The 16,055-nt window shown below is 28.5% G+C and overlaps 1 protein-coding gene across 1 annotated transcript in view; it reads right to left on the bottom strand.

Annotated features, from left to right (window-relative positions):
* Nucleotides 1-15,796, bottom strand: part of LOC145268381 (collagen alpha-6(VI) chain-like) — a 38,910-nt gene extending 23,114 nt beyond the window's left edge. Inside the window, exons 1-4 of the mRNA XM_080123938.1 lie at nucleotides 15,727-15,796; nucleotides 9,225-9,791; nucleotides 4,357-4,413; nucleotides 1,598-2,164 (exon numbers count right to left, since the gene is read on the bottom strand). Of these exons, the coding sequence (XP_079980064.1) occupies nucleotides 1,598-2,164; nucleotides 4,357-4,413; nucleotides 9,225-9,791; nucleotides 15,727-15,796 (1,261 nt within the window). The remainder of the gene's footprint in view (nucleotides 1-1,597; nucleotides 2,165-4,356; nucleotides 4,414-9,224; nucleotides 9,792-15,726) is intronic.
* Between the last annotated feature and the right edge of the window lie 259 nt (nucleotides 15,797-16,055).

Below are 16,055 nucleotides of genomic sequence, written 5' to 3'. Positions count from 1 at the left end.
TATTTTTAATTGTTATGCATTAATAAATATTTTTATTGTTATGTATGAATAAATTATTTTTATTGTTATGCATTAAAAATATTTTTTTGTTATACATTAATAAATATTTTTTAATTGTTACGCATTAATAAATATTTTTTAATTGTTATGCATTAATAAATATTTTTAATTGTTATGCATTAATAAATATTTTTATGTTATGCATTAATAAATATTTTTAATTGTTATGCATTAATAAATATTTTCAATTGCTATACATTAATTAATATTTTTAATTTTTATGCATTAATAAATATTTTTAATTTTTATACATAAATAAATATTTTTACTTGTTATGTATTAATAAATATTTTTAATTGTTATGCATTAATAAATATTTTTAATTTTTTACATAATATATATTTTTAATTGTTATGCATTAATAAATATTTTTAATTTTTATACATAAATAAATATTTTTAATTGTTATGTATTAATAAATATTTTTAATTTTTATGCATTAATAAATATTTTTAATTTTTATACATAAATAAATATTTTTAATTGTTATGTATTAATAAATATTTTTAATTGTTATGCATTAATAAATATTTTTACTTGTTATGCATTAATAAATATTTTTACTTGTTATGCATTAATAAATATTTTTAATTGTTATGCATTAATAAATATTTTTACTTGTTATGCATTAATAAATATTTTTAATTGTTATGCATTAATAAATATTTTAATTGTTATGCATTAATGCATATTTTAAATTGTTATACATTAATAAATATTTTTAACTGTTATCCATTAATAAATGTTGTTTAATTGTTATACATTAATAAATATTTATAAATACTTATGCATTTATAATTGTATTAAGTGTTATACATTAATAAATATTTTTAATTGTTATTCATTAATTAATATTTTTAATTGTTATGTATTAGTAAGTTGTGTTAATTGTTAAGCATTTATAAATATTTTTTATTGTTAGGCATTAATAAATATCTTTAATGTTGATGCATTAATAAATACGTTGATTATACTTTAATCTTTTTTTCCAAGATTAAAACAGATCGCGTTTTGTTAGTTAATAATGTTACATTTTAAAAGGTTTTGTTAATTGAATCAGATTTTCATTTCCCGGATTTGTAGATGTTACGATGTGGAACTTCAAAATCATACAAATAACAGCATTTAATTTCTAGAGATTTTAATCAATATAAATTTTGAGTAGACAGCGTAAATTATGGCTTTGGGTCATATATATATATATATATATATATATATATATATATATATATATATATATATATATATATATATGTATATATATATGTATGTATATATATATATATATATATATATATATATATATATATATATATATATATATATATGCATAAATCTTGGCATAAAATTAAGATAAATAAATTTAAACTTATTTTGCCAAGTGATGGGGACAAGTTATTATATGCCGTTATAATATATACAAATATTAATTGTCAAAGACAGGATCAACTATATAACTCAGTTGGGAGTAAAAATAGGATTTGTATATTAATATGAACGCTTTTCATTAAATTACTGAAAATGAGCTGCAACTTACTATGACAGGTGCTAAACACAAGTTTCCTTGTAATGGCTTTCAAACCGTCATAGCTTTGCTGTAATAAGACATTCCCATCGTTGCTGGCAATGGCATGTAATTCATTTTCGTTGACCTTATTTCCAACGCCTATCACAATGATCTCGACTCCTTCTTGTTTTAGAAGTTTCGCTTCAGTGAGAGTTTCCTGTTGTACGGTCGAGACGCCATCGGTTAATAGAATAGCGATTTTCGCCACATTCGGCCTCGATTGGATGAAGAATTTAGTGCGGGCATAATGGATGGCAGTTCCTGTGTTTGTTTGGTCGCCCAGATCCCCTCGGAATTTGATATTCTTTAGACCTTCAAGAGTATCGTCTTTTGTATTGAATTTCGCGAAGCCAAAAGCAGTGTTCTCAATGACTACACGACCAAATGCGACGGCAGCGATGCGGACATTCTTTGGACCAATCAAGAAAAGTTTTGTAAAATTCCACAAGAAATGAATTCCTTTCTCAAAATCGCCTGGGTAAATACTATTTGAAGAGTCGATTATGAGAGCGATGTCAGCTGGTTCCATTTGACATTCTGGAGAAAAAAATAAAGTTAATTTTAATTTACACAAAAACATTTAGTGATTATACAAACAAAGAGGTTTCGGTTTAAGAAAAATCTTGGTGCAGACAGGCTTATAGAAATAAATCACACAATGGATGGAACCGAAAGTAAGGATGAAACAGGAACGAAAACTGGTGAGTTGCCATCTTTGTTGCATATACAATTCTATCTTAACATTATGACAATATTTTGTGAATGGAAATCAATCTGTTAAAAAGTCGTACTAAAACACAATAGCGTTCTGCATTTTAGAAACGTTTTACTTTAAATTATGCAGCAATTTACGGTAAAACAATAGGATAAAACACTAAACAGGATAAAACAACAACGTGAACATCATTGTATTAGTGGTTGGTGTGATATTAGGGATATTTGTAGTCTCTGACATACAAAAATGATTTTTATAGGGTTATGCATTAGTTTTAGATGATTTTTAAAGTACATGAAACATTCGTATGAATATCAGCAAACGATTTCAAATAAACAATGCGCAACGTTGTTTAACGCTTTTATAAAGAAACGCCCATAATATTTTAGTGCCAATATATAATGAAGCCAGTTATATCTGATAGTAAGGATAAGTTGCATGCCACGTTGATTCTTTTAATCCATAACGTTTTTTTTAGTGTCAGATTATCGTCTAGATACGACATATGTAACGTAAACTGTTTTACGGCGCTTTAAGAAACTGCCCCTAATGTTTTTCATTTTTTTTAATTTCAGAGTATTTGGATGCGATATACATATCATCAACTGTTTATATTGTAATGTCAGGGTTTCCTCATAAATATAAAGAGATCACGCAATGATTGGGACCGAAAGTAAGGACGAAATACGAACGAAAAAAACTGGTGAGCTGTCATGTCGGTTGCAGATAAAATTCTATCTTTAAATTATGCCAGTATTTTGTAAAAAAAAAGTCGTGTGAAAACAATTTCTATGCACGTATGTAACGATTTGCAGCAATCTGTGTTTTAGAAACGTTTTGCTGAATTATAGCTTAATTTACGGTTTTACTTTTGGTACGAATATTTGGAAAATCCGTGTGTGACCAAATCGATAAGAGAAATTGAAACACACATATTTGACGTTTGTTTCAAAGTAGAAAAATACGAATATGTAATTTCACCGTTAATTTTATTTTCATAGCACAAGAATTACTTGCATAGCTCTACGTATATGAGGTACGTACAAAAATATTTTTGGTTCATTAAAATTAAAACAAAAGTTCTATGAACAGAGCTTTTTTTCCTAAACTGCTCATCTGTGCGAGTCTGTTCTGCTAGCCTTCTGTCCAGCATATCGTCTGGATACAATATTAATTAGGACAACTTTGTCACTGTATTATAAGTACATGCACATTAAATCTTAGTATCAGAGTATCGTCTAGATATTACATAAATAACGAAGTTTACTGTATTTTTAGGAATGTCCATTACATTTTCGTGGATACAATAACTGTAGGATATGAAAGTGCGTATAATATTTCAGCCCAAGAGTATCGTCTGGACACGACATAAGTAACGACAACTGCTTTACTGTACTTTAAAGAAGTGCCAATTTAATTTTAGTGCCAGAGCATCGTCTATATACGTCATAAGTTACGACAATTAATTTTGAGTGTACCTTAATTTTTAGTGCCAGAGTATCTTCTTTGATACGACTTTAGTTACAAGAACATTTCAACAGTTCCATAAAGATATGCCCATTATATTCACTATCAGAGTATCTTCTGGGTACGACATAATTAGCATCAAATCAACAGTTTTATTTTACTCTAAGAGAGCGCCCATCGTATTTTAGTGTCACCTGATACGACAAAAGTGTCGATAAATATTTTAGTATCAGTGTCGTCTGGATCCGACATAAGTAAGTCCATGTTTTTGATGTGCTCTAAATAAGTGCCAAGTTAGATTTTATTTTCAGATTATCGTCAGTAGTAAATAAGGTGAGTAACCTCAACTATTATATTGTGTTATAAAAAAATCCATAAAGTTTTTCTCGTCAAAAGATTGTCTCTTAACATTGCCAATTGTTTTAATATTGAAAGTGCATATAATTTTTGCATGTCAAAGAAACGTATAGATAAGAGATGAGTAAACTTAATTGTTCAATAAAGAATTCGTTTTCTCTTTTGTATTAATATGAATGGACATACTCACGTTTGCTCATCACTGGCGTGATAGAGGTCGGGTTTGTGGTGGCTATTTTCTTATTCGCTGAAATACATAAAACATATATTTTTTTAAGAAATTATATATTAGTTTTTAGGAAAATTTAAAATTTTTGCATTAAAATTATAGTTTCTTAAAATAAAATGCGCATCAAGTGCGCTTGAAAGTCAAATCACAAAGTAATATTAGGAAAATAAACAAATATTTTACTTGTTTAAAATTTAAAAAAAATAATTTATTTTATTCAAATTAAATGACAGTTTTTATAATGAAACTCCCACCATAGGCGTATATTTTCTTTTTTGAATAGACGTACTTTTAGTTTCTTTGCTTAAATCAAACACAGCGTTCGTTTTTTGGAATAGATAGAGATTTATGGTTTAAAATCGATCTATAGGAATATTTAATAAAACCATTATTCTTTTTATAATTTTTAATAATACCTTATATATATATATATAAATATATATATATAAATATATATATATATATATATATATATATATATATATATATATATATAAAAGGTATTATTAAGTTTAAAATGCAAAATGTCAAGTATAATTGTTCAATTGTGATCTAAACAGAAACATACATTCCGAACGCGGTACTTATCTGAAGAATTCCAATAATGTACCGTTCTAAGAACACTGCCAAACACATGAAGAACATTTTTATAGGATTAAAAAAATCTGTCCCAACCGTTCAGCTTATGTTTGGAGGCGGGGGGGCTATGACTAGGTTTATTTATTTAGCACACACATATATACTTAAAGAAACGCTCTCATGTACACACATATCCCCGCCCTGGTGTGCAAATATGCACATATGTGCGCCTGCATGCATAGACACCCGCGTTGCGCCCGCTTACATTAGATTTCTCCTTAAAATGCTAAAATTGGGTACGTCTGCGCAGGCATGGATGCGCTCATACACACATACACACATCGACGCTCGTTGCCGCTAGCTAACCCTCTCAAAACAATTAACAACAAAATAAAAACTAAATAAATAAACCGAATCATAGCCCCCCCCACCTCCAAACATAAGCGAACAACCAACAGGTCAAGACATACTTACCAAGAAATCATCCCACCAACGAGACGCCAAAAACTTTAACATTAAGACTCGAAATTTAAAGTAACCACCCCTCCTTTTACCCCACACATTCCCCTTCCCACTCCATGTATCCCTATGCCACCAGCTACACCAGAAATAAACTTCATAGACCCTCCCCCGCAAGTTCCTTAAACTCCAAAACTAAAACATTACCGACATACCAAGCGCCGCCTCCAACCTTCCCCCTTTGTTCCCTTCCTCTTTTCTTCCGCTATCCTGTCCCCCCCGACCTCATTTACTCTTTTACTCTTTCATCCCATAATAATGAACATTTCTGTAAAAGTCTGAGGAAGATACACTCGGCAAAAACTGAAACTATAATGTAACTTAACAGAAAGATACGGTAATAAAAAATAAAACGCATATTTGCTCTACAACAGTATTACGCACTTTCTTCAGTTTTTATTAATTACCATTTCCACTCTATATAATACTTATATATATATATATATATATATATATATATATATATATATATATATATATATATATATATATATACTAGCAAAAGTACCCGTCGTTGACTGGGTTCAAAAACAGCCTACAGAAAATTGACTCTGATTTATTAAAGTATGATAGCTTATGAAAAGGAAGGGTTGTAAAGAGATAGCTTCGAATTTGGGGGTATCAAAACCAAAGTAAAATATGATGAAAGTAAAAATAAAATAGATAAATCCCATAATTTATTATACCATACCTGTTCACACTGAAACACTTATCACAATATTCTGTGGATCTATATTAAAAAACCTTGTTAAACTTTGTGACATATTTCCATTCTATGGAGGTCAGGCGCGAACGAACACCCCATAATCTTATTATACGATATTTATTCAAACTGAAACATAATTATCAAAGAATACTTACACAGTTTGATATGAAAAGTCTTTATTAAAGTTTGTGCCTATTTCCATTCTATGGAGGGCAGGCGCGAACGCAGACCCCACAATTTTATTATACCATCCGTATTTAAGTTAAAACATACTTATCCAAGTATTATTATCATAAATACTTGTAAACATTTTTATTTAATTTTTAAATTTTTTATTTCCATATTTTGTGGACTAGGCGCGTACGAAGACCCCACAATTTTAATGAATCATCATTATGCCAGATCAAAAATACCCATTCCTGTGTCTCGATACATCTTCTTTCATTATATGCAATCAGTTTTCTATAATAGTCAACCAGAGAAGACTATTCGTGACCAGACATACATACAGACGTTCAGCTTTACATTATTTTACATTATATATATATATATATATATATATATTGGTACTATTTTATTATGATCTTTGTAGATAGACATTTTAGTATATATATATATATATATATATATATATATATATATATATATATGTATATATACACTCAGACACACACACACGCAAATATATCTGTAATATATATATACATATGTATATAGATATATATGTATATATATGTATATATATATACATACATACACTCAGACACACACACACGCATATATATCTGTAATATATATATATATACATATGTATACATGTATATATATTTTTATATATATATATATATATAACAGAAAATAGTTAATAAAACATGTTAAAAACACTTTAAAAAGAGTTAAAAACATATTTAATCTGAAAAGGAAACACTTAATAAGTGGAGTATCCTTAATCCGCGGAGTTTCGAAGAAATACTTTCCTTCTCATCAGAGGGTAGGAATTAGCAAAATGCGGGATCGGATTTTGCATACAAATGTATTTGATGAAACTGCAAGTAAGTCAAAGATTTTACTTGATAACAACAAGTGAAGTAGAGGGAATATGGTGAAGAAAAAGGTGATTTCACGTGAATGGATATTCAGGTGAAAGGTAAGGTATCCAATGACGTTAAAATCCAAAAATGTAAGTCAAAGAACGTTTATTTAATTTCCCATTCGCACAAGTAAAATCCAAGGAAATCGCGTAATTGGAAGATGGTCCAAAATAATCCAAAAGGCTGAAATCCGTGGAATAATTCACAAATATGTACAAGGAAAAGGGGGAAAAATTCCAATAATAATAAAAGAAAAATAAGATATGCTTTTAACACGGCTACCAAGAACAAAGTGTAATTAACACAATCAGTAAAGAAGAAGAAGAAGAAAAAGAAGAAGAAGAAGAAGAAGAAGAAGAAGAGAGAGAGAGAGAAGGAGTAAATGGTGATAGAATTAAATATAAATTAGAAAAGCAAATGTCAAAGTGACCCAGACAGGATAACGTATAAAGGCACGAATACTATAGGGCAAAAAAAGGAGGTCAACTGAAATGTACAGGTTATTACTTAAGAAAATGTCAGCAAGAGTAATTAATGACACTAAATGGAAAAAAATAAATAAAGACATAAATAAAAAAAATAAAGATTAAAAAATAAAAATAAATATAAAATATAAAATAAAAAATATGCGTATATATATATATATATATATATATATATATATATATATATATTTTTGCAATAGCTGCCACAAGACTAAACATACACTAGACCACATGTTTTTACATGAGAGTTACCTTCTCCTAGATGGACGTGCTAACGAAAACTGGCGGTGCATCTCTCCCAGTGTATTTAACATGACCCCAACCATAAAAATTTGAATGCCTCGCTGCGGTACATAGAGCGCCTAGTCTTTACAAATGATCACCCATCTAGTACTGCACAGTATCATTGTTGGTTAACTTCGGTTATTATCCGCATATATATATATATATATATATATATATATATATATATATATATATATATATATATATATATATACAATATTTATTATGACACTATATATACATATTTCAAGGTCGTACCATTGGTTTCGATACACCGAAAACAGTAATAATATACTGTGGAAAATCGGTATAATCTCTTCGGCGACAAAGAAAAATCTGTCGCCGAAGAGATTATACCGATTTTCCACAGTATATTATTACTGTTTTCGGTGTATCGAAACCAATGGTACGACCTTGAAATATGTATATATAGTGTCATAATAAATATTGTATCTTCAGCTCTCACATCTACGATCGAGCACTTTATTGGATTTTTTTTCATCACCCCTGGACACGCTATATATATATATATATATATATATATATATATATATATATATATATATATATATATATATATATATATATCTTTCTGTCTCTCTATCTCTCCCTCTCTCTCTATATATATATATATATATATATACATTATAAATAAAAATAAGAGTTGATAAAATAAAATTGAATAAATTACAATGTATATTGATCCATCAAATTTAAACAAGATATTGTGATAATAAATACCCTTAACCCATGAATTTTCAAAGACATACACTTTTCTTTAGAGGATATTCATTAGTATCAAAATGCCTTGCTGTTTTGCATAAATTAAAAAAAAATCATATTTGAAAATATATTAGAAAATGTTTGCGAGATATAAAAGGTATTTGAAATAGAATAACGCATAAAAACCAACCAATCAATTGGCTAGGTAATCAAACAATTATAATTTCCTACACTGACGATTGCGTTAGCATAAAATTCGTGTTCGTAATTAACTAATAATCTTTTAAAGTTTTAAATTACTTATATATATTGAGTATATTATAATAATCAATAGATAATTGGCCCTATAATAATAAATACGAAATCTGCATGAATGAAACTATATATATATATATATATATATATATATATATATATATATATGCCAGAAAAGATACTTACTTTGGCAGTTTAATAAATAAAGTTTAGGGATGATATTTTTTAACTCGTCAAAATTGTCGAGTCTCATAACATTGTTGTTGCTGCTTGCAACAGCCTGTAATTCTTGCTGATTGACCTGATTCCCAACGCCTAGAGCAGTGATCATGACACCGATCTGTTTTAGTTGTGCTGCTTCAGCTATTGTTTTATCAACATGATCCGATTTGCCATCGGTAAGTAAGATGAGGATTTTCTTGACATTCTTCCGCGCCTGCTCGACGAAAATATTCCGTGTATAAGCGAGGACTTCTGCTGTGTTGGTTTTACTTCCTATTGGTCCTGTCTTACCGATCTTCTCGAAGGCTCCTATAATTTCGTTCATTGTATAGAATTTGTTGAATCCAAACGCTGTGTCGACATTTACTTTTTCACCAAAAGAGACGGCAGCGATATGGATATTATTTGGACCAATCGTAAAATGTTGGGTAAAATCTTTTAAGAAGTCTATTATTTTGTTGAAATCCGGTTCCCAGATACTACGCGAAGCGTCGATTATATAAGCAATGTCAGCCATGTTGCCTCCACATACTGAAAGAAAAGTATATTTCTCAGTACAAACCAATATTTAACGATGTATATGCAACCATATTGAATATAGAAAAATATTGTTTTATTTACAAACTTGTATTTAACGATTTATATGCAAACATATTGAATATAGAAAAATATACAAACAATTTACAAACTAATATATAACGATGTATATGTAAACATATTGATAAAAAATATATATGTATTTATACACCGATATTTAACGATGTATATTATGACGATACGTCCCGATTGGAAAATCTCAAAACCTACCGTAAAATGTAAATAAATAATAGATGTAATGGCTGTACGTGCCGGCTGTAAAATTATCACAACCCAGTAGCACTTACCCAGGTTCTGGACAAGACTTTCATCGTGGAATGTTTTTATATTAGATTCACGGTTGACGAAATAACAGGCAATGAATAACGGAACAACACGCATGTCATTTATTGTACATTAAAATTTAAAAATCAAGACAAAATATTAAAAGAAAAATAATAATGCTAAATTATTTGAGGCAGTAGAAATCTTTCAAAATCAAAATAAAAGCAGTTCAGTTCAACAAGTCGACATTTGTGAGACGGGGGGGCATTGAATAGTACTTAACTGCGAACACGTGCATTCAACCGATGATTGGAAATCCGACAAATTAATATTCTGATGTTATAAAGTGAGGCAGTTCCATTTCGCCGGCGCCCGAGTCGTCGTTCTTCGAAGCTCGCTTGTACACTCGTCTTCCATCATATTTCTTTCTTGTTTGTTTTCTTAACCACCGACGTTCGGTTGTATATTTCCCATGCTTTGAACCAAAGTGATTTCGTAGTTCTGATGGATTCCCTTTTCGGCCCCAGGGATAAGGTCCAGCTGAGAGACACGCCATTTCACCGTGTAAGTCGCGTTGCTGCTGCTCAACGCGTTCTTTCCACTCGAGGATATATCTCTTTCCGATGTTTTTTTTTTGAGCCAAGGTATTTTATAGCTTTTCTGTATTCCCTTTTCGGCTCCGGCAATGAGGATTAAATCGAGTGAATTTCCGAGTTATCAAGCGAATCATGTTGGCTGGTGTCTGTCGCATATTTATTATCAACATTCGTTCGACGATGTGACCAGCTTAATCTCTTTTAGTCTACCACGTCATTCCCGTCAAAATGGGGTTTCATTTTCTCTTCTTCTTTTACCCGCACGATGCTTCGTTTGGGGTCGAGGTGGGATGTCTGGATGGATTCTCGTCGTGACCTTGGCACGTGTTTTTGACGAATGACTTGGTGAGAAGATGGGGGTGGGGTCTCTAACCCGCTTTCTTCTGCGGCTAACGCGTAGATAGTTCTTAGCTGAATATCTCGATAGCAATGGAATTGGCTAGGGACGTTTGGCCGATAGATATTCAAAATGAGTGGCCGCTGCTAACGAGTAATTAATGGTAAGTGGCTGTTGCGTTAACACAAATTATTCTGCAAAGCTATTGGAAGAGTACTGGAAATCTGGGGAGATTTGCCTTCAGTCAGACTCCAGAGAACACCACAAGTTGTTCTCAAAGAGAAAAAGTTGAGGATAGCTTGTGTGATTGCTCCTATAATAATTACAATAACAAAATCGCCCACGAGTGTCTGGGTCAGCATTTTTTCTTTTTGAACAAAAGTTTATTTTCAGCATCACTTAAAAAAAGTATCTCACTGTCATATGTTCATTTTAGCCTGGCTCGCGTTTCTCCTTTTTCCCCCCACACACCGGCCGCAGCAAGCCATTTCTCACCTTCGCTTCTACACGTCCACTCTCTTCGACACAAACTTTGTTTCTCCCCACATCACACGTCCCATGTATTCGTCTTCCACTTTCTTTCTACTCGCGGGGGCGTGTTGCATATTTCTTATTTTCTTTCCTTCCTCTTCTCGCGCACACTTCCTAATCTGCATGTGTGCATTTATCTTTCTTCATTTAGAGACGAACAAACAGTTGTACATACCAAAATTAGTGTAGAATGGGCCTCTTTACAATAAATAAATCATCCTAATCTCTAAACACATACTAGAAAAAAACGAGAGCGATGTCTATAACACATAATTCCTTCCTACAGTCTGATTAAAGTATGTAGAAAAGAGCAAACGAAAACAATGTGAATGGACAAACTTTGGTCTCTAATCGCAAGATTAGATGAAACTTGTTATTTTCTATTGCACATCAAACGTTGAAAACATGAATAACAATTTTAAACAATGAATGTGATTAATAAAAGAAATAGGAAATAAAAAAGAACAGTGTGTATTTATTTTTACTTTATTTATTTTTAGTTTATTTATTTTTTGTTTATTTATTTTACAGTGTTTATTTATTTTTAATTTATTTATTTTTACAATGTTTATTTATTTTTAGTTTATTTATTTTTAGTTTATTTAATTTTTATGTATTTATTTTTACCGTGTTAATTTATTTTTAGTTTATTTATTTTAGTTTGTTTATTTATATATTGTTTAATTATTTTTAGTTCATTTATTTTTACAGTGTTTGTTTATTTTTAGTTTATTCATTTTTAGTTTATTTACTTTAACAGTGTTTATTTATGTTTACAGTGTTTATTTATTTTTAGTTTATTTATTTTCTATTATTTCATTATTTTTGTTTATTTATTTTTACAGTGTTAATTTAGTTTATTTTACAGCATTTATTTTTCCCGTGTTTATCCATTTCTGACGTGTTGATTTATTATAAAATGTTTATTTATTTTTACAGTGTTTATTTATTTTTATTATATTCATTGTTAGAGTGTTTATTAATTTTTAGTTGATTTATTTTATTAGTGTTTATTTATTTTTCGTTTATTTATTTTGAACGTGTTTATTTATTTTTACAGTGTATATTTATTTTTTGTTGATCTATTTTTTTTAATGGTTTTTTATTTTTACGGTGTTTATGTATTTTTAGTGTATTTCTTTTTACACTTTTTAGTGTATTTATTTTAACAGTGTTTTTCTTAGTTTATTTATTTTTACATTATTTATTTATAGTTTATTTATTTTTACATTATTTATTTATAGTTTATTATTTTTACATTATTTATTTTCAGTTTATTATTTTTACAGTGTTTATTTATTTTTAGTTTATTATTTTTACAGAATTTATTTATTTTTAGTTTATTATTTTTACAGTGTTTATTTATAGTTTTTTATTTTTACAGTGTTTATTTTTCGTTTATTTATTTTTACAGTGTTTATTTTTAGCTTATTTATTTTTACAGTGTCTATGTATTTTTAGTTCATTTCTTTTCACAGCGTTTATTTATTTTTAGTTTCTGTATTTTTACAATTTTTTAAATTTTTATTCTATTTTATTCATAGTGTTTATTTGTACTTAATTTATTAATTTTTAGTTTTTTTATTTTTACATTATTCATTTATTTTTAGTTCATTTATTTTTACAATGTTTATTTATTTTTAGTTTACTTATTTTTACAGTGTTTCTTTATATTAAGTTCAGTATTTTAGTCCATTTATTTTTACAATGTTTATTTATTTGTGGTTTATTTATTTTTACGGTGTTTATTTATTTTTACGGTGTTTATTTATTTTTAGTTCATTTATGTTTTAGTTTATTTGTTTTTAGAGTGTTTAGTTAATTTTTATTTATTTTTAAAGTATTTATTTATTTTTAATATAATTATTATTACAATATTTATTTATATTTAGTTTATTTACTTTTACCATGTTTATTTATTTTTAGTTTATTTTTCAGTATTTATTTATTTATAGTTTATTTATTTCAGTCATTGAATGTTCGAAAATGTCATGTAAGTTGGCCTTTACAGCATTTTATGCGAATTACAAATTTTTCAAATAAATAATTGTACATCTTGTTGAGATATAGGAATAACATTAAGAAATGAATATCCTTATATATATGTTAAAAATGTAATGCCTGACCTGCAAAGCTAAGAAAATGTAGAAATTTCTTTGTGTTATGATGCAGATAAAGTATTAAACATGTCTTCCTTTTGATAAATTGTCGTGTTGACATCTGCGCTCGAAATAATATATCATATTTCTTTTTATAAGTGCAAGACAATTTTGAGTTAATGGCATACCTTTCGGTTCTGATGTTCCAAGGTGATTAGCGAAATGTCCTGACAAAAAGAAACAGTAAATTTATTTGTTAAATTAAGACACGATGTTTTGTTATATTCTCAATTTTAAGTTGAATAATAATTATTTATGACAAGAAAAATTAAAATAAACAATAAATAAAAAATATTCAATACAAAACATTTAACGAAACAACATTCAATAAAAAAAATTAATCAAAAAACATTTACTTAAAGAACCGCTGTCAAAATGTTGCTTACCGAATATTAAATTATGACAAGAAAAATTAAACAGATATTTAATTAAAGAAATATTTAATCAAAGAAAGATTACCCACTGCCAAGGTGTTGATCACCGACTTACCGGTGTGCATTGATAATCAAATAGATTAAGTAGGGAAGACACTAAACAAATCTATGATTTAATTTTTGGATTCGAACGTGGTAGAAAATTAGAAAAAAAAGGAAAGTTAGATAACGTTTGTGAATAGAGAAACATGAAACAAGCCAACACTTTGACCTCTAATCGTAAAGCTTGGATATAAATCCACAGTATTATTTTTTATACTGCATCAAACACAGAAAACATTCATAACAAATTAAAACATTGAATGAGTGACTAACAAAAATATAAACTTATAGGAAATAAACAAGGGAACAGTGTTTGCTTATTCTCTAGAGCATTAGAAAGAAGATTTATATTCATCCGAACTTATTACGAAAGACTGTTCTCAATATTATGGATTATAAAGAAGACAGTTGACTTACTATTAGAAAAACTTAGAAAGCAGTCATAAAACATTTGAAAGTGTCATGAAAACTGACTTTTACATTTTATGAGAATAACAAACCACATCGCTTTTTTAAAAAGTAAATAATTGTACCTCCTGTTGTGATATAGGAATAACATTAAGAAATGAATATGTTAAATATGTGTTAAAAATGTAAAGTCGGAAAAATTTTGAAATTTCATTGTATTATGTCCTCAGTAACTTATAAAAACATTAAATAACAAAAGTTTAATCAAAGAACCATCAGCCAAATTAATTTGCTAAAGTATTGACTATCGACTAAAATAGGTCCGTTAATAATTGAATTGATTGACATACCTTTGGGTTGTAATTTTCCAACGAGATTAGCAACATGTCCTGGCGAAAAATAAAAAAGTTAGGGTATTTATTAAATTAAGACACTTTAAGAAACACATTATGTTTTGTTATATTTTATATTTTTAGTTGAATAATAACAATTTATGACAAGAAAAATTAAAACAGACAATAAGTAAAAAAAAAAATTAATAGAAAATTTAATGAAACGGCATTTAATCAAACAAATATTTAATCAACAAACATTTAATAAAGGAGCCATAAACCGCTGACGAAGTGTTGACTACCGACTCACTGGGTTGCGTTAATGATCGCACGACTAAAATAGTAAAGAAACTAAACAAATCTATGCTTTATTTTCTATATTCGTTTGTTTATGTCCGACTAAGCTGAAACGGAGTTGATGTTAATTTCGATCCATCTCGTATTGAGGACAATAAAGTTCTTTATTATTGATCATAATCTATTGTAGGTCTATTCAAAATATTTAATAATAATCGCACAGATCAAACAGTAAAAAAAAAAACAAACAAATTGATGGTTTATTTTCTATATTCGTTTGATAATGTCTGACTAATCTAGAATCGAGCGGAAGTTAATTTCGACGTCAGATCCATCCGTTAGTCGGGGGCAATAAAATTAAAGTGTTTTGCTTTGAACCCTAATCCTAACCCGACTAAGCTGAAACCGAATGGATGCTTATTTCGATCCATCCCGTACTGAAGAAATAAAGTTATTTATTATTGATCACAATCTATTGTAAGTTTATTCAACATTTGTGCTGAAGTCACTGATAGAAAGGTAAAAAAAAAGACAAACATGAAAAATGCGAACACTTCGGCCTCTAATCGTAAAGTTTTAGTGAAAATTATTATTTTTCATTCTGCATCAAACGTAGAAAACATTAATAACAAAACATTGGATGTGATTAACAAAAAACACAAACATCTCTCTCTATCCCTCTTCCCCCCTTTCTTTCTCTCTTTCTTTCTCTCTCTCTCTCTCTCTCTCTCTCTCTCTCTCTCTCTCTATATATATATATATATATATATATATATATAATGGCCGCTCGCGATATTG

The sequence above is a fragment of the Euprymna scolopes genome, chromosome 43 (genome assembly GCF_053919585.1).
Source record: "Euprymna scolopes isolate OS-2025 chromosome 43, ASM5391958v1, whole genome shotgun sequence".
In the NCBI taxonomy this organism is placed as follows: domain Eukaryota; kingdom Metazoa; phylum Mollusca; class Cephalopoda; order Sepiida; family Sepiolidae; genus Euprymna; species Euprymna scolopes.
This window is presented reverse-complemented; position numbering and strand designations above follow the sequence as displayed.